The 25532-nt window shown below is 39.8% G+C and overlaps 1 protein-coding gene across 1 annotated transcript in view; it reads right to left on the bottom strand.

Moving 5' to 3' along the window:
- gpr158a (G protein-coupled receptor 158a) overlaps nucleotides 1–6280 on the bottom strand; it is a 119360-nt gene extending 113080 nt beyond the window's left edge. Inside the window, exon 1 of the mRNA XM_088918693.1 lies at nucleotides 5078–6280. Coding sequence (XP_088774819.1) covers nucleotides 5078–5958 — 881 coding nt within the window. The 5' untranslated portion in view covers nucleotides 5959–6280. The remainder of the gene's footprint in view (nucleotides 1–5077) is intronic.
- Between the last annotated feature and the right edge of the window lie 19252 nt (nucleotides 6281–25532).

Raw genomic sequence — 25532 nt, 5'->3', positions numbered from 1 at the left:
TGAGTCCTCTTTCAATTGCCTTGTGCCAGCCGGCAAAATTCCCCAAATACTTTCCCTCCCTCTTCCCCTGAAGCCAGATATAGGGGCACCCGTGTCTGTTCATCGCCAGTCTTCCAGTAGTAAGAGCTGTTTCATGAGAAACAGCAGCGAAACAAGCTGACGAGAGGCTGTGTAAAGTTCTGTATGCTGATGACGTTGGAAACGTGCGCCTTTGAGGCCAGGTGTTTCTGAGGCTCAGGACTGACCGAAAAAACAAGTTAAGTACAGGTCCGAACAAAGCAAGGAGATCAATTAGTTCTTCAATTAGCAGTAGAAATTTAGAGTTCATCTGGAATAAAATCCAGCAAAAACAGTGTTGCTCTAAAACCAGGATTGGGAACCACTGCTGCATTCAATATATACAAATAGCTGACAAATATAAACTGATATTCAAAACAAGCATCAGACAGAATTAAGTCATTTTTTTCATCTATACGTTCTGGATGGAACATCATTTCATCCTTTGTTAACAAGTCCCTGACAATGAAGTAGAAGGCTGCACATGGGCTGGAGTTAGATACTGTTCCCCTAGGTAAATGATGAATAAAGGATATTGACACCATGAACTCAACAACAAGCATTCTGACTAGGTAGCCTAGCTTAGCAGACATATTGCTTATGGAGTATAGTTATGATTTTCTTAAAACATACCAATCTTAAAACAACTGTTGGATCAACTCTGATATCAAGTTGCATTTGGCATTGACATGATCTACACACCCATCCAACTCATTGTGCAGGATCTACTGTAGGTCGGGGTAAAGCTCAATGCTGCATTGAAGCAGTAAGCATAACACTGATCACTGATCTACACAGAAAGCTTTAAGTGCATTTAGACATGTGACAATGTGCAATAGACAACAACATTTAGAGATGAAAGGATTATACTGTACCTACAGTTAATGTGTAATAAATCGCCACACCTTGCCAAAATTGACCAGGCTTTCATCTATGTCAATATACAAACTTCACTGCTGACTCACAACTAGAGTGAGTCAGGATGTTTCCCATACGGGTACTCAATGACTGTGATTCCTGTGGCTTGTGGGTATTCCTTGACATCCAATGGAAGGAGCAGCCACAGCAATCCCTCAAGCTGTCCTTCTCAATCTGAAGGTCTCCTCATTGGGTCGACACACAAGATTGACCACGACTGGACTGATCACAGGTGCGTCCTGTCAGTTGATAGTGCAGCTGAAGTCTAGTGATGGCAATTCGATGGAACCTGAACACTCTAAATGTCTTTGAACTGCCTTGTGCCAGCTGGCCAGATAAGCCAAGTAGATTCCCTCTGTTCCCCTGAGCCCAGGTATAGGGGCAGTGTGATCACCACTGGCAGACCCGCACACTGTCAGTACAAGCACACTTTACCTGTGCGTTGGCCCTCTCACAAGCACACATTTCTCAATGTGTAGAGAGTCAGAATCAGGAGGAAATATGGAAATATGATATGCAGAGGTGGGCTTGTGGTTTTTAATTTTCATTTCCTGCTGGCAGGAAAGCCGGATTTAGTGGTGAGCATTGTGGGTGAATATTTTATACATATTTTTATTTATTTTAATATATTAAGGTTGCATATGGATGTACCACTTACAGTACATACTTTTTTATATATTATATTGCCATTGTCGTCCACATTTCCTCATACGGTATTTTACAACATACTTCCATCCATCCATTTTTAGCAACATTAAATACATATTCTGCACTTTCTACATTCACCAATTTGATTTAAAAAAAATTATATGGTCAAAATATGACTGGGTTAGTAGTCCACAGTGGAGCTTTACCTAAATCCTGATCACTGATCATAGCTGCTGAAGGCAAGCATACTATCATACAGTACAAAGCCCTGACTGTACACCAAGGTGTTATAACCCACCCTTGTATCTCTGGAACAGTACCAGAAGTAAAGTGTGTTACACTTAACAGTAACATGACAGTGACCAATACATAGTAGGTGGATGACTCAAGGTAATATAGGCATTGAAGGCATTAACCCAAGCCCCTCTTAAAGCATCTACTTCTCGTCCAAACAGCATATGAATTTACCCACACCCCTATTGCTTCACTCTTTCAGATTGTCACTACACAATCTGGCCTCATGTCAACAGCTGCACATTAGTTTGAGTCAGTGCAGGGTGAATGCCCGAACTGGCTTAGCATCGCCAAGACATCCACCATTCAAGTGAAGCAAATATACCAAATGATTCCTGTCCACCCTGACGTGCAAGACGATACTCTATGCAAGTGAACTATTAAAAGTCACACATTTTAATGGATGTACTCTGGAGAGTACTTGAATGTTCATTCTTTTTTTTCAAGTGCAACCTACAGTTTAAAGTGTATTGTATCTGGCATACCAGATGAGTGCATGATACACCATTACATTATTATGATTACGATGATCCATCCAACATGGATGGTTAACAAGTTTATTGAAAGCAGCCTGAAGGATTTGCCTACTGGCCCTGCCGAAGCGCACTGACTCTTGGAGAACTATGGTATTAAAGGCTGGCTGATACTCATACCAGCAGCCTTGTTACCTTTGTGTCTCCTTTAGGTGTCTGAATGAAGATAATCACAATACCATCAATACAGAGAGATAACACTTGATTCTGGTTGTTGGGTTTGCGACTTTTCATAGCTGCCTTATGATAAAGACAAAAACATATGACCTGTAAAGGCTCAGTGTGCAGTATGTTGTCTGCCATTTCTTTCTGGATCACCAACCTCACGATAAGCACACCGTACAACAGCCTCTTGCTGTAGAAGCTACATTCCAATATTCCGCACTACCTACAGTACAATTAGGAGAAAATTCAGCTTCGAACGATGTCATATTCAGGCATTCAGGCAGAGTGACGCTCACTTCCAGGATTATGACAGAAGTGGATCTGTTTCTGGGGCTTGAGTCGGGCTGTAAAATGCTTGAGGAGTAGATTACAGCAGTGAGTGAAATCCAACAAAATACAGTTAGTCCAATCCTTGCAGTCATGTGCACGACCCAGTGTGACGTCACAAAAGCACCTCTTGAACACAAATGATGTATTAGTCCTGATCTATTAACAACAGCCAATGAGCAAAGGTGCAGGATCAGATCTCAAGGGAGATTCCCCCTGAAAGTGCTCAAATTAAACGCTCGTGGTACTTTTTGGAACTTTTAACTCACAGAACCAAAGAGTTCCTAAACTTTTCATTGCCAATTCCTCCTTTAAAATCCCCAGTTGGAAAATCGTATTTTGTTTAAAAAATGAAAAAGTGGGTGATTTTGCCATCATAAAGTTTGCAAAATGTCCTTCTAGGAAGAAGTTCCACGACAGGCCCTTCACTGAATCAGAACCCAACACAGAGATAGGCTAGACATTTGCAAGACAGTTTACAAAGCTTTGCACAAGGCTTCAGAATGTACTTCAGTTTCAAAGAAAGTGACCTAGTGATGGTAACATTAACTTCAACTGATAACAGAGCATCATCACCCTCTTTACAGCTATATTTTCACCCTTCCACATTTTGTAACAATTTCAGAAAATGTGAAACAAACCCTTCCTGTGAAGCAAGAAACTTTGGGATTTCTCATTGGTATACTGGTTTACCATTTCAAATTGGATCTGATATAAGCATTTAGTTTTGTGCTAAATAATTACAGTTCAAATTCATATTAAAATATTGTGGCTGAGATAAGTAACTCTTGAGACAAGTTATAGTTTTGAAAACATGTGCCACTGGTACTAGTAATTTTACACTGTTAATGTTATGCACATCCCCCGATGTACTTGTGCGAAAGAAATGAGAAGTATAGTTTGAGGATACTTGTTGTCTATCAACAAATTCTGTTGTCTATCATTTTCCTTTCTTATTCTTTTATGTGTATTTCATGTATTGCTCCCCTCACCATTTTGTAAGCTTGTATGTTCCATGTTTAGTTTCTTAACTAGTGTGTTTCTCGGAATGCATTCATGACACATTACCCTGATGTAGAAAACACAAATTCAGATCTACCGAGAGGTGTTTTGTTTCCGGATATCGAGTATGGAAGGCGAGTGCCTGCACTAAGCATACTGTATCTCACACACCCGAATGTTTCAGTGCGTCAGGAAAACAAAATGTACGAAAGATCAAATAACGTATACTGTATGAAATCGTCTTCAAGATAACGTTATTAAGGGTATTTCAGTACTTGCCAATCCATCATTGTATGTCAAGAAAGATTCACAGTCCCCCGGTTTAACACATTTCAAGCATCATATCAACCGGTTAAAAAGGTGCGTGAACGAAACATCACTTTATACTTGAACGAACAGCTTTCGTTCAACATATGGTGGAAATACATGAATTAAATAGATCTATCGTATTTTTGCATACGTATCTGGGAAGAGAACATATATCGAAACCGAGAAAGAGAGAGCTAGAAAATAAATGTGGATTTTCGGTCACTGATCATTTACGTGCGGTTGGAGCCCAAGTGTTATTTTTAGCTCGGCACCTGCTTTACCACGGCTTAAGTGCACTGTCAGTACAGCTACACCCCTAAAAAAAACCATAGCTCCGCGCAGAGGGCTCTGCGTGCGCTCCGGAGAACAGCCTCGCCGCATTCACTCTGAGTGAGCACTGCATATTTGCTCGCCTTGATTCAGTATTCTTTATGTGGCCTTAAAACGGTTTCAAATGGCAAAGCACCGTTCGGAAAACTCTGCGTTGCAATTCAATTTAAACCCTTAGTCCACCAGGACCACGATAAAAGAAATAAACATCTAATTGCACTTCTTTTTTTTTGCAGAAGATAATTGTCAGATTCTACTTGCCGTTAGAAAAAAAGTTCTTAAAATCAGACCTGACTAATTATTCATATCACAAACTCAAAAGTAGTTATTTCATGGAAATTACTGTACTCTATATAAGGTATACGATGGTATATTGTATGGGTTTATTCATAATGTATACATACTAAGATATGCAAAGTTTTGATCACAAAAGTTCTGAATTGATTTACCAACTAACTTTGAGACTATATGTTTCAGATTAAGTTTACACATACCTGAATTCAGGAGCCATATTTGACTTGAGTCCGTAGAACCCAGCCGACAAAGTCAGAAGCCAGCGGGGGATATAATTTCCTTTTTCACACTCCAAGTAAGGGTCTGACCACTTTATTTGAGTTTTATCAACGACGTACGTGTCCCCCTTTCTCCATAAGGAATCTGCCGGCTTTATTTCTTGTTGCAAAACTCGTCGAAGCAAGCGGGGCTTCTTTCCGTTTTTGAACTCGTTATACCACTGTGTTTCGGCCGTCTTGTTTTTCAGGTGATGGTGAGCCGTCGTCGAAAGGTCCTGCAGGACTATCTCGCCGCCCGTTCTCGTCGCCTGCAGGAAGACCTGAGGACCGGACGACAGAGGCTTGACGTTGAAGGTGACCACGGCTCGATGGATTTGGGGATCGCCTTCCAAAATGCTCCTCACTAACGCGTGGTACCATTCAATGTCGCCTCTCAGGTTTTGCTCTCTTGACCTGTTCGCCTGCAAGATCATGTTGAGGAAGTTGGTGGCGTGCATCACAGTGTCAAGCACGCTGTGGAGGGGATGAGGAGAAGCCAGGTACGATGCGTTTCGGAGGATGCCCAGCTCGCTTCGCCGAGAGCAGTTGGCGTGTTTCAGCGTGGAAGAATCCCCAGTATGAAAAAAAGCCTTTACAACCTCTGGAAGATCTTCCACGATTTTCTGTAATACGACGGAGCGCTCGTTTGCTGGTTTCGTCGAAGACGCGTAATACTGTGGTTCCTTGTTAATGTGGCTGTTGTAAATAGGCTTCTTGTCCTTAATTGCCGAGTGCCCGGGGTGAGCTGCCCACCCCGTAAACCCATGATTTGATCCAATAACAACTACCGTTTGCAAGAGTAAATAAAACAGGAAAATAGCCATATCGTTGTACCTTGCTCTGCGCTTGAAGTCTCCGTTTATTCCCACCAAAGCTGCTTACGAAGAAGGAAATGCTATTCCTCAGTTAATGAATTGAGATATATTCACCTGTGGATAAGGGAATGCAGTTCTCTCTCTTTTTAGCTCTTCTTGAAAATACGGTGAGGACAGCGGGTCACATCCTTTTCTCGGAGATGCTATAGTTAGCTCGCTTACGTCTGTCTCCGCTAGTCAATGATTTTCATTAAAGGTGTTTCTGGAGTCCGTTTAAGAAGCACATCCCCGCTCCTGCTAGAAAAGCCTTGTATTTTACACGTAGCCCTTCGTATCTATCAATGCTTTAACCCAGGGTGCTAAAATTGAAAAAGCAAAAAAAAAAAAACCCCATCGGATTACTTATGCGCAGGGAGCCGTACCCCTCTCACACTTCAATAACAAACACACTCCGCCCTCTTCGGCTTACAACAAGCTGTAACTAGACCAGCGGGACGGCAAGAACCAATTGCTCTTAAATCCCGTCTCCTTCATCATCTTATAGGGTTCTTATAGTGTCCTTGACTCGCGTATGGCCATTTCTTCTGTCAATCACTTCACCGGGGGCAGGTTAGGTAGAGAGAAGGAGCTGTCCAGTGCTGAAAAGACCTTCGGGCAGAATGTTGCGAAATAAATACTAGTACTGCAGTTTAAAAACATGGATATCTTTCCAAGCATGAAGTATCCCAAGTGAATAGGAACGTTAACGCGTTTGTGTTGAGCATGCACAGACAGAAAACCTTTGCCTTGGGTTCCTGTTTTCCTTGCTGAGGTAAAGACAGACGAAAAATAAGTCAACTGGTTTTAGTCTGAGGCGCTTATTTGTGGCATGTTTTTACAGGCGATGAAGATTTTATCAGGGTATGCTTACTTCGTTAGGGAGAGGCTTGAAACGAAAAAAAAATAGTATCTGGCATTCGATGCAAAAATAATACTTGACTTAAGTCGAAAAAAAATCGAACTTAGATCGATTTCAAGAATTTCGAATCTCCTAAAGTGCACAGTATCACATGTTTTTCCGCTTCATCTGAAGTTAGCGGTTCAATGCGGGAAGACCCGCACGCACACAGTTTACAGCAGGGTGTCCAACTCTGCTTCTGAAGGACAACTTGAACACCTTCTCCCGGCTTTCCGGGTGCTGCCGCTTTTATACCGCCTTTTCCGACCCTGAAACCCTGCAGACACACCGGCCGTGCAGGACCAGGACTGGACACCCCTGACTTCTAAACACCCACCCGAAACAATTAGCCTCCCCAGTGGGGTGTTGGAGAGCGCTGAAGCAATCCCACACGAACACGGGGAAAACACGGAAACTCCACACAAGGGCACCCCAGCCCCTAAGGGGGACCCCCCCGAATTGCCTGGGTTCCAGCGCTAGCCAGCGTGCCACCTCGTCGACCTCATTCACAAGATTTAACCGACGAAAAAGTCACATCAAAGCCAGTGTCCACATAAGACAACCCTGAAATTGACCGATTTAGTGTTTGTGTTCGGAACCAAATTCCAAGATATCTCTCTATTTTGGCAACGTGCTGATTCATGACACGAAATGGAACAAGTGAGACGGTGGTCTTTACAGAAACACCTGACCTGACAATATCGCGGCCCCACTTTACCCCCGGTGATTCACGGTGTGGATGAGTCATTTCACCTCGCGATCACTTATTTTGTCCACTCTGGTCATAGAAGCGTACCGGCACGAGCAATGTAGGAATATTTCCCGCTAATGTTTGCTAGACACAAGGCAATTAACAAAATATCAACTAAAATCCATAAGCAAAATAAGCAGACTTGCTTTTTTTCCCCCAAAATGTGTAGCGTCTCCAAAATGCAGACGTGCTTTTGTTGCTATTTTTAATTGCATTAACTGACCAGGCTCATCTCCTTTTCTAAACAAAATATTTTAGGTCTCATACTGCTAAACAATTATTTTATGGGGTTTTTTTTTGTCGAAAGCTAATAAAAACATGATAAAAGTTTCAGACGGCTAGGTGTGATACTCCGTCCTAAGGAGGAGCTGCACAAGGCGTTTCTTGAACGGAAATAATGTTTAAAATATCTCCAGAGCAAAAAACTTGGAGATCACAAGAGGCAACAGCGAAGCTTCAGAAAGCACAGCATAAGCGAATTATTCTCAAGGAAATTTGATCGCAGTTCTTACACATACAGTAGTACTCCGGGCTTCCTGGAACACAAATTAAATATGCAGCCATCTCTTCCCATAAACGGTATCTCATATAAAGAAGGAACCAACTGAACTTTTTAGCCTATTAAAATATTGCAGTGCAAGCGACGATTAGGGATGAAAGCAATTGTTCTTGCGCGAAGACAACCTCGACATTAAATATTTTTAAATGTGCCACTTAAAACTACTGTAATATCCATTTGCACGTGGGGATTTAGTCTTTTTCTAGTTTTACACTAATGAAAATGTGTTTTATTATTGGACATGAAATAAAGTCAAGTGAGGAGAGTTTTGACTACTGTATCAGAATTTGTGTTGACTGTTACTACAAGTGTCATGCTGATGCAAGTTACGTTTATAGCCACAGTGGGCACTTTAGGATGTGGACATCCCTTGGGAGATCTTAATTTTCCTTCATAGAAAGTGGGGAGATCAACAGGGATGTTAGCAGCAGACACTGAAATGTTGCACATGAATAACCAGAGGATATGTTTGTATTGATCTCTTTTTTTTTCATAAAAAGGAAGAGTTAGGAAAAAGTAGTGGGTGAACCATTTGGAAATGGAGGCGTGGTTTGAATTATATTTCGAAACTGTACAGGTAGAGTCCAAAAAAAAAGTTTTGAATTTAGGCACAGTGGGTTATGAAGGACTAAGGCAGGGCTTAGGAGAAGCGAAATATAATAGGACACATAAAGAATCGATAAAGAAGAGTTGGTAACAGGTTACAGAAATTCTGCTTGAAATATAGAGATGATCTGTCCAAAGAGTAAGAAAATAAAAGGTAAGAAAGCAGGGGCTTCAAATGTTTAAATGTAGAGAAAGAGAAAGAAAACATTTAAATTTATTTTAAAAAAGGAAAAGGTGCAATTACAAACAAGGAATGCCAGGAATTGCAATATATCAAAAGCCAAGACAGAAACAAAATAATGAAGGCTAAAATTAATGACAAACACTTTGTTTAGTATTTCAACTACAAGAGAAAAGTTAAGGAAAAGAAAAACGGATACTAATGGGGAACTTGTTGACGATGAAAGGAAAATTACTCACGTATTGCGTTATATTTCACTGAGGTGTAGTATTAGTATAGCAGCAGAAACACCTACAGGACCGGATGGTATTCTGCCAATTGTACATAAGGAAACAAAAGACGTTATTCATAAGATGTTACGAAAACTCATCGAAAGCTATCTCAATGCAATGTAACACCCAATGAGCAGAACATTCCTGATGTAGCACCCAGCCATAAAAACGATTAATCGTATAATTACAGACTAGAAGGTCTTACATATATTACTGTACATTAAAAGTAAGGAAACAATCGGTATTACTGTAGCAGCGGTATTTTACTTTAGGAGATAGTCAGTGTGGCTTTGTTTTCATTTAGATCTTGAGAAACCAGAAATCTTTAACAGCAACAATGAATACACTCAACATTCAAAATTGTATGTTTTGTTTGTCAGCAAGTAATGCTATAATTCCTCCCAAACGTACAGCTGCTTAATTGGAGAACATAGACTGCTAGTGTGCTTGTGTTTGGACTGAGAACTTGTAAATGGAGAGAAAATGTATAGGTGAATGCTCAGGTTGGGGTGATGAAATTAGTCGAATGCTACAGAGATCTTTACTAGGATCACTGCCCTGTATAATATATAAATAATCTAGATTCTGGTATACTTATGAGGGACTAGACAAGGAAGCAGATGATAGCAAAAGAGCAGGACTGGCAAACTCTGTACAGCTGACAAAGGACATAAAAAGCTCTACAACACAATTCAAGAATTGTCATTGGCAGATGTCATTTAATGTACTGTAGACAACTGTTGCGTACTATTTTAATATAGTAATAACTATGTATGAGAGATGAGAAATACTGAAATTGAAGACACTGTGTATGCAAATGGACCAGGTGGTTACAGCTACAGATTTGGTCCTGATTCAGATCATATAGACAAGGAATAAAACAAACCGACAGAATGTTAGCATGTACTGTATGCTTGAAAGTGCAAGCAACTATCGCACCAATCTCAGTCTTACCCAGCATGACCTGTGGCTGTCAGTCAGTGTGCTGCCTGTTGCTGCCAGTGTTGAGCTCATGGATCTGAATACTTATATGATGTGATCAACATGTTTAATTTTTTTCTCCTTAGTTTTCGCTGACTTTTACTGGAAATCATCTTACCCTTAGAAGGCTTCAGTTTGTGTGTTCATGCTTTGAATAAAGCACGACATCTAAAAACATGAGAATACATTGCTTTGTCATTTCTCGAAATGGGACACCATAGAAGGGGTCAGAACACTTTTGATTATACTTGAAAAGAGCTACGACATTCATCAGGAGAACTGCCAAAACGAAACCCAGAAAAAAACATGATGTGTAACTTTAATACGACGAGAAGCCTCTCAGAACTGCAGGGCCGAGAAAGTTGTGACCACCCAGGTTCTGGGCGTCTGTCAGATTGTGGCACACAGCCAGCGGAGCAGAAATAGCTCCCAGCAGGCACCACCAGACAGAGCCCGATGCTGTGAGAGTGATGGCTCAGCCAGATACTGTGGAGAGACTGGATTGAGAAAACTCATCTTTCAGTTTTTTTCTTTCAAATTTCTCGCACTTTCAGTATCACACCTCTTTACAGCCTAATACACATCTAAAACTCCTTGCCACATTGTCATTCCTTCTTCAGGACTCGCAGCCTCTTGCTACATCGAGGAACTTGAATGCCTGCCCTTTTTGCATGTGCAGTGGCTCATCCGTTTTCCTCTTGCGTTACTATTGAAAGTATTTCAAAAAGGACTCCCTCCTTTCACATGGCCTTGCCCATGGGCAGCTCTATTTTGTGACTTCTGTCACAGATTTCTACTCAACAAACGAAAAGGAAAACTGTAGACAGAGGCTGTAAATGTCACTGAAAACATTTTAAGAAATCATCCACATCCGCAATACACCACATACCTTTTCACATTTGCTGTCTGTCCTTATTGAGAGTAAATAATTCTACCTTCTCTGGACTTTGAGTAATTTTATTTCAAGTACAAGATTTTTGGACTATGGTACTTATTTTAACAATGCTGTCAATGCTGTTTTCAGATAGAAATCTGTGACAACCTGGCATACAGCCACACTGTCACAGATCTGTTTGCACTATGGTTTGCAAAATGTAATCTAACTGTACTTTCGTTGAATTAAAGTTTCCGCAAATGAATGTAAACAACTTATGGGGCTTCTGTGCTTCCACCAAACTTAATAAAATAGATGAAGCTCCAGACTCAGCTGCACAGTCACAACACACACATCTGAAAGCACTTTAGACATCTATCCATTCATTTTCTAGCTGTTTTATCCAATATAGGGTTGCTGGGAGGCAGAGTCTATCATAGCAAGGAATAGGAGCATGGCAGGATACACCCTGGATGGGACGCCAGTCCATTGCTGCGCACAAACAGACACATACACTCTCAGACCTGAACCAAATTGTCCCACAAATCAATTTACCTACCAGTACGTCTTTGGACTGAGGGAGGAAACCCGAGCACCCGGAGGAACATACGAACATGGAGAGAACATACAAACTCCACACAGACAGCACCCCAGCAATTGAGATCACTGAGCACCACTCGGTCACGTTAATCACTGAGAGGTTCGGCAGTAATCATTATATAAGACTGTTTGGCTGGTGTTGCATACATTAAAAGTACAGATTTCAAATGGATCAGCTGGTGTGCCGGGTTTGTAGAGGAAGGTAAAGTATTGTCTCAGACTGCATCCCTGCAGGCTGCCTATTAGCTTGTGTCATTCTCTGTTCCATGTAAAAGGAGTTGGAAGGCTAATGATATCAGAGAAGAAAATGTGATGTGGAAAAGCTGGCAAGCCCCTTGTTGTGGGTGTTGAAACAATTCGATCAGCCACTTGGAGGGAGAGTACAGCACAGTCCTGTGGTATAGAAGGCTGAGATATATACTGTATATACAACTGGAAAATCAAAGGAGAGGGCTGTATTCTTCACACACAGGCCATTGTCATGAAAGAAAGAACATAACCTGGTCACCTTATAGACCAAGGTGAGTTGGCAGAAAACTAAGAACTTATCAGTTAGAGACGATTACTCCAAAATCGTTGTAAGCTCGTGAAAATTGGCTGTCACGAAAGCAGCTGACTTTCACATGTCTGTCCAAACTTTCTGTATGGCTTTGGCCTGTACAAAAGGATAAAGCCGTGCCCTTGGAGTCTAATTGGCGTAATTCAAGTTCCTTCAAATGTGGGCACCATAAGGATGGTGTTGCCGATTCCACCCATGTCCGAAACTCTCAGCTGTACACCGCAGTAGCTGTGTCTGTTCATATCAGAGCACTGTACGGCCATTAAGCAAGCCCCTGGCCACATTCCCCAGCGAATGAGACTAGCTGTAGCACGATTACCTGCAGTTCATTCGTTGTAGATATTTTGATGGAAGTGAAATGGGGATCGTGGCAAATAAATGATTGTGAGGAAGTAGATCCACTTTTAAAAAGAAGATTCTGTCATGTAGCTTAAACTTGTAAAAAAGGGAAATCTGCTGTCATGCGATTCAGGACCTTGAAAACACTGTGCTCTCTTTACATACTGTACCCGCTGATAATGAGGGGAGATCTCGATACACCCAGATCACTAAACCTCAAGACTGCGACTCAATAATGTAAAGTATGGCTTGGTGAAGATGTTGCCATAACAGTGGAAATCAAGGGCACGAGTTTTGGTCTCAGCCCATTCATTTGATATAACCCGAGAGCCTACCAAAGTAATCTGATAGGTTTATTCCATAGGGAACCGAGCTACAGATCTCAGTTACAAACTACCTTTAACCCCTGCAGGAAAGCACAGTAAGTCTGAAAAAAAAAGCATTCTTTACTAATGTTTCCTGAATTGTATTTATTCCTTGGGAAATCATGATTTAACACCAAAAACTTGTTGTTTTCCCCTCTAAGCAAGCGTCATGCAGCCAAGAGTGAGGGACTGTCCAAATACTGAAAAACATTCATGTCTCCGTGACGGTTGTTGGGTTCATCATCACTTCTTGATTGCGTGACCGCATATAACATTAACAGCCTCCTCCACGTCCCATTTCTTTATTGCATTACAACACATCCATAACTTGCTGTGCACTTATGAAAGAAATCAAACCACATTACACTATAGTATGCTTCTAGTCGTCTACTGTCGTAAGGTGGAATATATATATATTTTGATTTTTTTAAATAAAGACTCATTTCTGTGTTTTGAGGTAGGTGCAAATAGGCGTGACAGGAGGTAGAGAGTTCTGCAGGGATAGAGGCATTACTTCACAGTCAGATAACCAGTATGATCAAAAGGCATTCCTCCTGCATGTCAAATCTGATGGTAATTTGAGTGTCTTCTTTTTGAAGGACGTGTACTGGGGTTTGCTAACTCATCCTGATGAGTAATGCCGAGGTTTAAATCATTCCATGGTGCAAGTCTGGACCGACTTCTCTCATGACATCGTAAACTTGAAATGACAGAAAATGGGTTTATAAGGAAAAAGGGACCGTTTCTATGATAAAAAGTGATACAGCTCGTGTGCAGCCTTGTATTGTCACAAGTCCTACTAAAGGATCATTCATGCCAGCTGAAAAAGATTTCTTTAGTGTCTGTGGAAAGCATGTACAACAGCTTCATAAAGTACTCCTCACTTGAGATAAATATTAAACCTAGAAATCTTTTTGCCTTCTCGCTTATCATTTTAAAAGTTCTATGGATTCAATTAGATCTTCATTTAATCTCTCATGGAGAACCATTCTAGAATCATCTACCACATAAAAGCAGGAACACGTATATTTGCCCATTGATAATGGTTGCACAAGCATGTAATTACTAATGTGGGAGCAGTAGCATCTGAATTCTTCCATTCCAGTCTGCCCTTAAGCCATAGATGGCTTCATTTAACATGTCTTTTTACTTAAAAACATTATACTCATACTATAGAAGAAGTTGTACCATTTTCAAATAGCAGAAACCTGTAAGGCATGTGTTAGTTGTGTTTGAATGAATAACACATGCTCTCCATACATTATTAATAAGGGATGTATTAGGAATTTGCTATTACTGAACTAGCTCTGAAGAAGTAATACAAGCATCACAGTTTTCAGCATTACAAAATTTTAATTACCTACAGTATATTATCACATTTTAATAAATACACCACTGATTTTGTGTAGCTAGATATTTATTCGGGCTATTGAATATAAATTAGAAACAGACTCTGGAGATTAAAACACAAAACATCATGGCAAATAAAAGTGAAAAAGAACAGGGCTATGTTTCTTTCACTCTAATGATATATAGACTTATTATTCTGTAGACTTGTGCGATGTATTTGTAGAAAACAATAATTGCAAAGTTGAAGTTCAATATTTATTTGGTGCAACATAACCATGCCTTTAATGGGGAAACATAATAAAGGTTATATAAGTGAAAATCTGAGTTTTCATAATAAACACTAGAGTTTCCACTTTATGGAAAAAACAAATAAGAAGGCAGTTGGCATTTCTTCAATGGGCTTTTTAAATTGCTTTTTTTATTCAGTCTTCTCTAATGCAACCGTCTAGATTTCTGTAAGATAAGGAAGTTAAAATAGCTGCTTCAGCATAATTTAAATTTTCCCTATTTTGTACAAATATCCTTTCTTGTAAAGCCCTAATCTGTGCTCCAAATAAGGGGAAAAGTGGGTGTTCTATAATCTTCTCTTTTTATAAATGGAGCACAAGCAAATCAAATAAAGCCTGTTCTCAAACAGAACTGTAAATGTTTCAGATAGGAAAATATAACAGTTGTTGTGCGGCACGTAACTTGGAGTTTTTTTGTTATCAAGCGAAACTGAAGAAACTATTTATAATGCCAAGAAAAACGTTTGTAAACCACAGAGATAAAACTGGAAGTTTTAATAGTTTTGTCATGATAGCGTTGTTGAATCCAAAAAAATGTTAAGGGGTTTACAGCATGTGAACCAATTCCTTCTCTGGAAAAAATGGTGTGTGAATTAAACAAGCAAGGAGAGATTAAGGTACAGGGGATGTGAAAAAGTAAGTGAACTTCTAGTTTCATTGGCTCACTTAAGGAAACTCAGCCCACTTTTCTGGGCTGCGCTTGGAAGGTTCAAGACTATATAAAGACCAGTCATCTCCAAACAGGTGTCTGGAAGCAAGTCATGCTACCCTCTGAGAAAAGCCCTGAGTAATAATAATCATAATTCCTGACACTTATATAGCGCTTTTCTGGACACTCCACTCAGAGCGCTTTACAGGTAATGGGGATCCCCTCCACCCTCACTGTGCAGCCCCACCTGGATGATGCTCCAGTCTGCTCACACACACCAGCTCTCAGTGTGGAGGAGAGCAGAGTGATGAAGCCAGCTCAGAGAGGGGGGTTATTAGGAGGGCATGATGGGTAAAGGCCAGGGGGAAATTTGGTCAGGACACCAGGGTCACACCCCTACTCTTTTCAAGAAACACCCTGGGATTTTTACTGACCACAGTTTTCTGTCTCATCTGAAGGATGGCGCCTGCCTTACAGTATAGTGTCCCCATCACTATACTGGGGCATTAGGACCCACACAGATCGCAGGGTGAGCGCCCCCTACTGGCCCCACTTGCAGCAGCCTTAGCTTTCCCAGGAGTCTCTCCTCCAGGTACTGACCAGGCTCATAATTAATTTGCTTCATAATTAAGGCGTAATTATTGCATAGCAATAACATAGTTATTGAAGCTTATGATCCAGAAAGGGCTATAAAACAATTTCTATTTGTGGATCTGGTGCCCAACCAATCCACTATCAGACAGTCTAAAAATGGAGAAGGGACAAGACCACATTCGCTCTACCCAGGAGCTGTCCCTCTACCCAGGAGCTGTCAACCTACCACAATCTCTCCAACTGGAAAAACAAAGAAGTTGCAAAAAACCCCAGAGTAACATTCAAGGAACTGCAGGCCACTCTGACCTTGGGAAATGTGAGTGTTCATGACGCAACTATCAGAAAACGACTGAACAAAAATGACATTCATAGAAACATAGCAAAGAGAAAACCACTGCCCTCCAAACAGAGCACGCACGTGATCGACAAGGCTTCTGGAACAATTTTCTCTGGACAAAGGAGACAAAGGTAGAACACTTTGGCCTTAATGAGAAACAAAATGCAATATGTTTGGCGATAATCAAACACTGCTTTTGAACAAAGAAGCTCACCTCCGCCATCAAGGATGCTGGTGGCAGTGTGATATAACAAAAAGTCAGAACAAAAGATTGGCTTCAGAACAAAAAATTCTGCATTTTACAAGTGCCTAGTCAAAGTCTGGATCTAAATCCCAATGAAATCTTGTGGCAGGACCTGCGGTGAAGTACTGTATGTGAAACATGTGAATATCCTTAGGGTTCACATACCTTTTCAATGCATTGTATCAATTACTGAATGCAAGGACATTCGTTGTTGGATTTATAGTGTTAGTTATGTCATGGTAGCACCCAAAACTACTGCATATTTTAAGGGATTATAAAAGTACATTCCTGGCCAGTCAACAGAGGTTTAGCTATTCATCTCAGTATATATTTTAATATTACTAAGTTGTTTACACAGAGCCCTATGGTGTCAAAAGAATAAATTGAATCCAGGGCCCTGTCTTGCAGTCTGCAATTTTTGTGTCACATCTGATTAATGAATTAATTGCAACAGATACGTGGATTTGTTTCAGCCTTCCCAAGATGTTATGCTAGCATGCTATGAACCGACGGAAATACTCTTTTTTCCCTCCACCACGAAAAGCCTAGATACAGTATGCATTTGCTAAATTCTAGTGCTGCTGTTTAATTATGACTTCAGTAACACGTTGCCCTGTTTGTTTGGATAAACAAGAATGCAATTGTTTAAATCTAAGTAAGAAGATATGTCTCCTATAGGAAGATATGTCAACATGCAGGCTGCAAAGTCAAGGTTAACTGCACACTGAAAAAGTAAAACGAATGAAAAAAAACATTTTGGGTGTGGAGCCTTCTTAGGCTGTGAAGTCGCTTCCTGACAACTGAAGAAGACTCCACAGCTGAAAACACTGTGCTTATCTTCTTTCTGCTTACCAGCCCAAAGTGCAATTATTAGTAGTCAAAGACACAAATATTCCATATTCCATGTGTCCATCACAATTCATGCCAAGTAAGCATCTTATGTTAAGATTTAAGAACAATACTTCCAAACCGCAATGTGACATTTTTTACAAACCGGCTTTTTGAAATGGTTTATCACACATACTGTAAAATGCAAAATGCGGTAATGTGTTTGCATAAAGATGGCAAATGTTATACAATTGTTCAAAAAGTACAAAAAAAATTGAATAAATGAACGTAAAATTAGGCCGCTATCAAGATACAGGAGACAGACGAATGCACTGAGCATCACAAAACATATGTATTCCATGTTTATTTATGAAAAATACATAAGACTTTTGATATACAGTAGATATGTGTATTAACTGGCAGAGTTTTACAAATCTTTATTAATCCAAAACTCTCCTGGCTAATCTTCACTTCTGAACAAAGTCCTATCTAGCTTTGGTTCATGCTGATGATAAGAGGTTTACATCTTGTGGTGTGGACTTTGTCTGCTGTCTCAGTGTTCTGCAAACTCAATTTTGATACCTTCACCCCTGTTGTTGTTAGTAGTTGTTATCAGCTACGGATGTGTTTATATTACCAACCTGGTCTTGTCACGATTGTACTCCAAACACTACAGTCAAAGCAAGAGGGGCTGAGAGGGTACTCACAGCTCTTTTATGAATGTCATATCCAAACAAAAAATATCTGACCAAAAAGTGACAGCGGGCATCAAATTGTCTATAAGGTTCCCCAAACAATTCCGATAATGAATTCCTGTTGCAGTACTGTGTGGTATTCTCAGTATGATTCTTATGTCATGAAAACCTTTTGGTTCCAGGCTTTTAAAAAATCAGTAGAGCAAAAATATCCAACATAAGTATAAAGAGTTCAATTTATCTTCCTGTCAGGAAGAAAGGAGCCTGTGCTCTACTTTCTTCAGCAGTATTAAAAGGACAGCCTAACATGAGGTTCATTTTGTTTTCTCTCTCAATAAACAAGGTCCCTCACACAGTATTCTCCCTCTAGGTATTTCTTTCTCTCTTCGGAAATGTGACTGTTGATGCAAAGGAAATTTTCTGCGAGGGATTCTAGCCTGGTCTTCTGCGTCAGAATCCACAGAGTTACAAAACGTACAAAGAAAGTCCAATGAGATACTATATGAAAATACTCCCTTTCAGTGGCTGTCTGCGTGGTGTGTGTCTGTGCTTAATATGTATTTTTCCACCTTTTGAAGCAGATATCAAATGACCGAAATGGTACCATAACAACGTTAATTCCTGTGATTTCATGCAAAATTGACCTTTCTTTTCGATCACAGCACTTTCAAGAACTGGGAGCCCCCGAGGATGGGGAACCTTTCTCCCCTTTGACAAGATGTTAAACAGTTAAAATAGATTTTTTTTTGCTTGCGGTCTGTTCTCAGCTCTCTGCTCAGTAATGGCACACTTTGATGTGATATTTTACCAGACTTTACCTGTCTGAATCATAATTGGAACAATATTTCACACATCCCATCAGAAACAGATAAAATATTCAAAAGCATGTAATGTAATAAAGAAATATGTGTTCGATAAGTTTCTTTAAACCTCTTTGCTGACTGACTCAGTGGTATGTTGAAATAACAGCCTGGATTTGTTGTAAATATGTATTATTGCAAAGGTTGTTTTTTTTTTAAATGACACTTTCATGGAGGATCAGAGTTTGCTGTATTAAGGCTGATTGATTGCACTAGAGAAGCCAAATCTTATGTATATTCTAGTGAGCTAGAATAACCTTCCCCAAGAACACTGCAGTAAAGTCTCTGGTTGCTTGGAGGTCCGGAGTTTCGTTTTCAGCTCAACTCAGATGAAATAAGGTAGAGGTAGAGGCTGGTCTGGTGTTCTTAGACAACATCTTACAGTATGATGAGAGGAAAACCTTTCTTGCTTCACTGACTTGTTAGAGTGCTTTTGAGCAAGCAACAACAATAATGGACTCAGAGGGGTGCGTAAGACGGTATATTTAGATTTTCAGAGGGCTTTTGATCATGTTCCTCATAAAATATTGATCCTCTAAAATCAGCAGGTAGGCATTTAGGGGAAAAGCATGCATTTGGATTGAGAATTGGTTAATGGATCGAAAACAGAGAACAGAGAACAGAAGAGGGGTAGGAATAATGCAGAGAACTGCATTGCAACAGTTCTGCAGGGATCTCTGCTAGGAACACTACTCTTCCTTATTGATCTAGCGTCTAGACTATTGACTAAATACGTGAGGTTTGCAGATCATAGAAGCATTAGCAATAATTGTAGAAAGTAAGTAAATTAAGCAAATAAAATAACCAAGTACAATAAATACAGTATTTAAAATGTATACTGGACTGGACAACACCTGGAAGATTACATTTAATGCAGTAAAAAGAAATTATAAATGCAACATTGGAAACACAAAGATTTTTCATAAGGCTTTTTATGTTGTCACATTATTAGCATCTTCTAGAAAATGCAGAAATGCAATAAAAAGGCAAACATAATTAAGGTTTAATTTAAATTAAGGGGTTTTATGTTAAAATTGCATTAGCAAGACCACTAGTATACCGTATTTAGAATACCATATCATTTAGAATTTTTGCACTATTTGGGTCATCACTTCACAAAAAAGATATCCTTATTTTAGAATCAGTCCAGAGAATAGAAAACAGATGCATCCTGGGGCTTAAAGGAATGCCCTACCCTGACAGGCTAAAAAGCTGAATGCTTTCAGTTTCTAACAAAGAATACAATGACCGGACCTATTGTAATCCAAATATTCCAAAAATCTTCGAAGGCCTTCACAAACTCAGCCCGGTGAACTTGTTTGTGATCAGCAGTGAAACATGAACCAGAGATCACAAGTGGACACTACTTGGAAGTGTTTTTCAATCTGAGAGCAGGATGGGGTTTTTTTACACAAAGTGGTGTGGGAGCATGGAACAAGCTACACCTTGTTTCATTCATCGAACGGCTAGATGACATCCTTGTACCAATTTCAAACCACTAACTACCAAGCACTGAACTGGCCAAATGATGTCCTCTCATTCGCCACCTTTCTTACAGTGTTAAAAATGGCTTTGAAAGAAAGGCCTAAGGCTGAAATAAAGGCGCAAACTAAGGCCCCCAATAGAAAGTAAATTGCACCCTCTTCCAAACAAGGTGGTGGTTTTGCTATCCTATTTTAATTCTTCAAGAAGAAGAATGGATTTAAGGAAAATCCAGCACAGCACCAAGACATACAGTACTGTACTGTCTACCCATCCGTTATCAGAAAGGTGATCATTCTTGTCAAAGGTTGTGACTTATCCAAGAAGGAAAAAGACAGAACTGAATCCTGGGTGGCAGCCAGCCCATCCTAGGACACACGAGTAAGCCTCCCCCTGTGTAAAAAGCACTTTGGAATTATTTGAAGGCAAATGCATCATCTCTAAATTATGATCATCATTATCCGTACGGCAGTTTAAAATCTTGGGGAAAGCATTCTATGTAATATCCAAGCAGCTTTTGCTGCACACAGAGAACCAACACATTATTCAAATGGGAAACAGCTGCAATTATCCTGATATTTGTGGGGGGGGTTTCTTGCATTCACTATATTTAAGAAAGGCATTTTATATTTACGTAAAACACCAGTGGAAGCCATTACTTCATCCGCACACGTCCAGTGTATCTCTCAGAGAGCGGTGCTAAAACAAAAGCTGTGTTGTAACAAAACATTCCGGTGCTGTTCTGGGCAGCACAAACCTTTCATTTCTTGTGCCCTCGCAACTGCGCCGGTGATACTTTTTCAGATGTTGCGGTTTTTCAAATACAATATTCTGGTTTCTGTCACTTCCACCTGTTTCTTGTCCTCTAGGACATTTATCGTGTTTATTCGAGAAAGTGAGCATTGCCAATGTACTGTATGTTTCCCTCCAAATTCACATTAAAAATTAATGACCTGATAAGGGATATCTGACAAGCAATTAATAACAGGTCAACTGCGACAGTGAGGATGATTTTATGTTAAACATTCTAAATAAATGTAAATAATCTGTAGTTTTATAGGTTTATATTCTAAAGAAGACTAGCAGGAAATTCCACAGTAATATGCTGACGGAATGTAGAGACTCATTGATGTGCAGCAGCTATTGCAAAATTAAAAGGATAGCAAGCCCTGGAAAGGGCGTACAGAGATGTTAGAAAAGAACCTACTGTTGATTTTACTAAAGCGATCAATGGAAACAGCCAGAAGCGAAAAAGTAAACAACCAAATTATACATCTAAGCATCTTGTTCTGCAGGGGCCCAAGAGACTCTTCAAACATGCCTTCACTGTTAATTAACAAAGACATAGATTCTCACCAGAAAATTAGTAGCAAAATCCGACAAATAGAGAGGAAATTGAGTCCAACTGGCTGACAGACTCAAACTCATGGGACTTGGACTTGCTTAGCAGGACATCGGTTTGCAAGCTGTTAAACTAGGCTCAGGCACTGCAGGCTCAAGTCCAAATGCTACACTTTGTCCCAGTCAGAAGATTATTATTATTAATAATACTAATAAAATAATAAATGATTTTATGAGACTTGGTACCACTACGTTTGGCAACAGCTGGCGTATAAAAGGTAGCTATGAGCAAGTGTTAGCTTATATCTCAAAACTTTCTCTTGCGGTATTATTTTCAAATGCATGAAACTGAACAGGAACAACAGGGAAAGTGTTGCAAATGGTTAACTGGTGCTGTGGCCTTACAACCCGGAGTTATAAAACACCAAGCACAGTCACAATTTTGGTTACATTATAAAGTTTTCCTTGAACATCAATGTTCAATGTATTCAATGGGAATAGCACAATAAATTTTTTTTATTCTTCATGACTACATGAATGCACATGATAAAATGGAAGAAATATACATAGTAGTAATTTTGTATTCAGTGGGAAGACAACAAAGCCTAAACAAGATGCCAGGTTTACATTTAGTGAAAGTGTATTTTATTGGCATTATTGTACATTCAGAATATACTTATAGGGAGTGGCACTGACAAAATAGTTAGCATTCCTGCCATGCAGGGGTGGAGCCCCAGGTTCGATTCTGGGCCTGGGGTGCTGTCGGTGGGGAGTTTGTATGTTCTGCCCATGATTGTCTGGGTTTGTTCCAGATGCTCGGATTCTTCCCACAGTCCTGGTGACAAAATGGTGGATTAATTGGTATCTGGTAAAACTGGCCCTGGTGTGAGAGTGTGTGTGTGTTTGTGTCTGCATATCTGCCTTGTGGTGGATTTGTGTCCTGTCCAGGGTGTAGCCTGCCTTGCGCCTGCCATTTGCCAGGATAGCCTTAGGCTCCCCCATGATGCTGTATTGCATAAAGCAGCTGGAAATGGATCAATGGAAGAATGTTTTTTTAATATTCTAGACCTGCATCAGGAGGTATCTTTGCGTGTGTTTGAGGAAACAGTTGCAGACTTGACAACAACAAGGAGTCTTAAAATGCACAGCATTCTCCCTCTGAGCCTGATGATGCTCTGATTGGAACTGCACACCATCCATTTACTAAAAATGAGGGCAGAAGTAGATACCAACTACTTGATAGACAGTTTCAAGAAAGCCGCAAAATGTTCTTTTCTGAGATCATTCTCATATTTGTTTCAGCAACTTTGTCATTGAACACTTGCTAAAAAAAGGAATTGTTTATACAAGCAGAACAATCTTCACTTCAAAGGAATGTAGACAGCACTATCTAGATTTACAGAAAATTATGAACACTGCTAATGGTGACTGACAATACCTCATTACTGAACAACTGACAACTAAATTATAGTTGTTGCACAAACTAAATTACATTGTAGTCACTGGCCACCCAGCAATATTTTGACAGCAATGTAACCTAATATACAAGCTGATCATTAATAGACCCTATTGTTAGATTCCAGTTTCAAAATAAAAGCTCTTGCTGTGCCTACATACAATTAGGAAAAAACATATTTCATAATAGTATATTTGTTTAAAGTATTAAAACAGAATATTTAAGTAACTGACTTTTGTCCAGGACTCAGAGGTTCAGGAAAACCTTTTTTACAAAGTTTGACCTAAAAGAGAAAACTGTGATGCATTCAGTGAGTATTTCAAGAGAAACCTAAAACACAATGTATGTGAAAAAGTATAAAAAGGGATTTGGGTTGTTTCTTTTATGGTACAGCTAGCATTAGCTTAAGTGGATCTGCAGATCTTCCAAAATCATTTATAGCCTTTAACAAATACAATTAAAACGGTGTGCTGTAAATGCTTTTGAATAAAAAAAAGCTAAAGGTTTTATGCATTTCATTATCCATCCATCCATTAACAGAAAGCTTCTATTCTTGCTAAGGGCTGCCACAACCCAGAGCCTAACTTTAAATAATGTATGTATAACAGCATACCAGCCAAATGTACTGAGATATATTTTTGCATTATGTTCAAATGAATAAGTATTTCTATCCTTTAGTTCTGATCATCTCAAGGACAGACTGTCTGCAGCCTTTTCATTTTAAGTCCTTTTATCACCCTATGTTCAAGCCCATTGGTACCAGCCTTCACTTGAAAAAGCCAGGGTATGGGCCTCAACAGCATGACTGGGACACTTGCTCCATAATCCGTCAACATTCTGGCCAAAGAGCATTTTGTTCTGGATTTGAAATGCATTTCAGCATAGTTTCTGCATACTGGTATGTCCTTGGGTCTGTTTCTCGTGGTTTATTCTGAAGACGTCCCATATAGTTGACTTTGTGAATGCCTGTGATTGGAATTGGGATTTCAGGATTTTGAATCCTGACCAGATCTGCTCAAGAATAAAAAGGGTCTGTTCCTTCAGCCTGTCAGTATAGGATGCTCCTTTAGTCCCAGAATGGGCTGTATCAGGCTGCTGTTCTCTGGACTGATTCCAGAACAGAAACATCTCTTCTATAACCTGATGACCACACTTATACTAAAAAAAAAATCAAATTGTCTTGTACAATTTTAACAAATCACACCTGAATCTGAATTTGGAACTTTTAACTCAGAACATTATTTGATATTTTCCCATATAGTGTCTAAAAGAGGTAAATGAGGTGTTATAATAAGCACTCAATTCTTTTTTCTAAGTAGCCATTTCAAAGTCAGTGTGTCCCATTTTGTATTTGTAGTTTGTTTTTACGACCTGCAAGCAATATCCTGTTCACATTAAACACCATCTGCCAGGCCTTTGCACAGTCTTGAATTTTGTCTAAATGGGTTTTTATTATCTTTGCCAGATTTATAGTGTTGGCTACACCTCATATTTTAGTATTGCTGTTAAACCTGACTAATTTACTAACTATACCAGAATTTAAAAGCCTGATATTAAGAAGAGTAGTGATCCCAGTATAGATCTCTTTGGTACTCCACTAGTTACTTCACTATAATTAGTGTCTTTACCCCCATACAGTGCTTTCTGCCTGTAATTTGAGAATTAACAACATTACAAAAAGCATTCTGAAAATCTAAATCCAGTATATCTTATGCTTTCTGTGTGTTTGTTACTGTTGTTGATTGTTCAAAGCTATTAACTTAGATAAGCAAAACCTTCTATTTCTAAATCCATGTTGACTGTTCCCTACGATCTTATTTCTGTATACTGTAAGTGATCCTCCAGTGTAGTACTATTGTCTGTATAATTTAAATGTGCTTCAAATTAGACGTGTTGGTCTGTAATTACCCTGTGGTGACACTGCCCCTGAGAGAAGAGACTGTCACCCGCAAAGATGCTCTTGAACCCCACAGGAGATAGACTTTCCCATAGAAAACAGAGCTCAAGAGTGACTAGTCAGGGGACCATTCCTTGTTGATCACGCCATAAAATATATGTAAATATATATACAAAATAGAAACAAAATAGAAAACAAGACAAAGTTGAAAACATCTGATGTTTTGAATCATTCAAATTCATAGCAAATAGAAAAAAACAGTACTTATGGCCAGCAGCCATATCACCCTGCAGCCCCCTGGAGCTCAGCAGGAGGGAGCCTGGCCAGTACCTGGAGGGGAGACTCCTGGGAAAGCTAAGGCTGCTGCTGGAAGAGGTGTTAGTGGGGCCAGTAGGGGGCGCTCACCCTGTGGTCTGTGTGGGTCTTAATGCCCCAGTATAGTGACAGGGACACTATACTGTAAAAAGGCACCGTCCTTCAGATGAGATGTAAAACTAGTCCTGACTCCCTGTGGTCATTAAAAATCCCAGGCCGTTTCT

This window comes from Atractosteus spatula, chromosome 6, assembly GCF_055471065.1.
Source record: "Atractosteus spatula isolate fAtrSpa1 chromosome 6, fAtrSpa1.hap1, whole genome shotgun sequence".
NCBI classification, from domain to species: domain Eukaryota; kingdom Metazoa; phylum Chordata; class Actinopteri; order Semionotiformes; family Lepisosteidae; genus Atractosteus; species Atractosteus spatula.
Note: the sequence above shows the minus strand (reverse complement) of the source record. Positions and strands in the feature narration are given on the sequence as shown.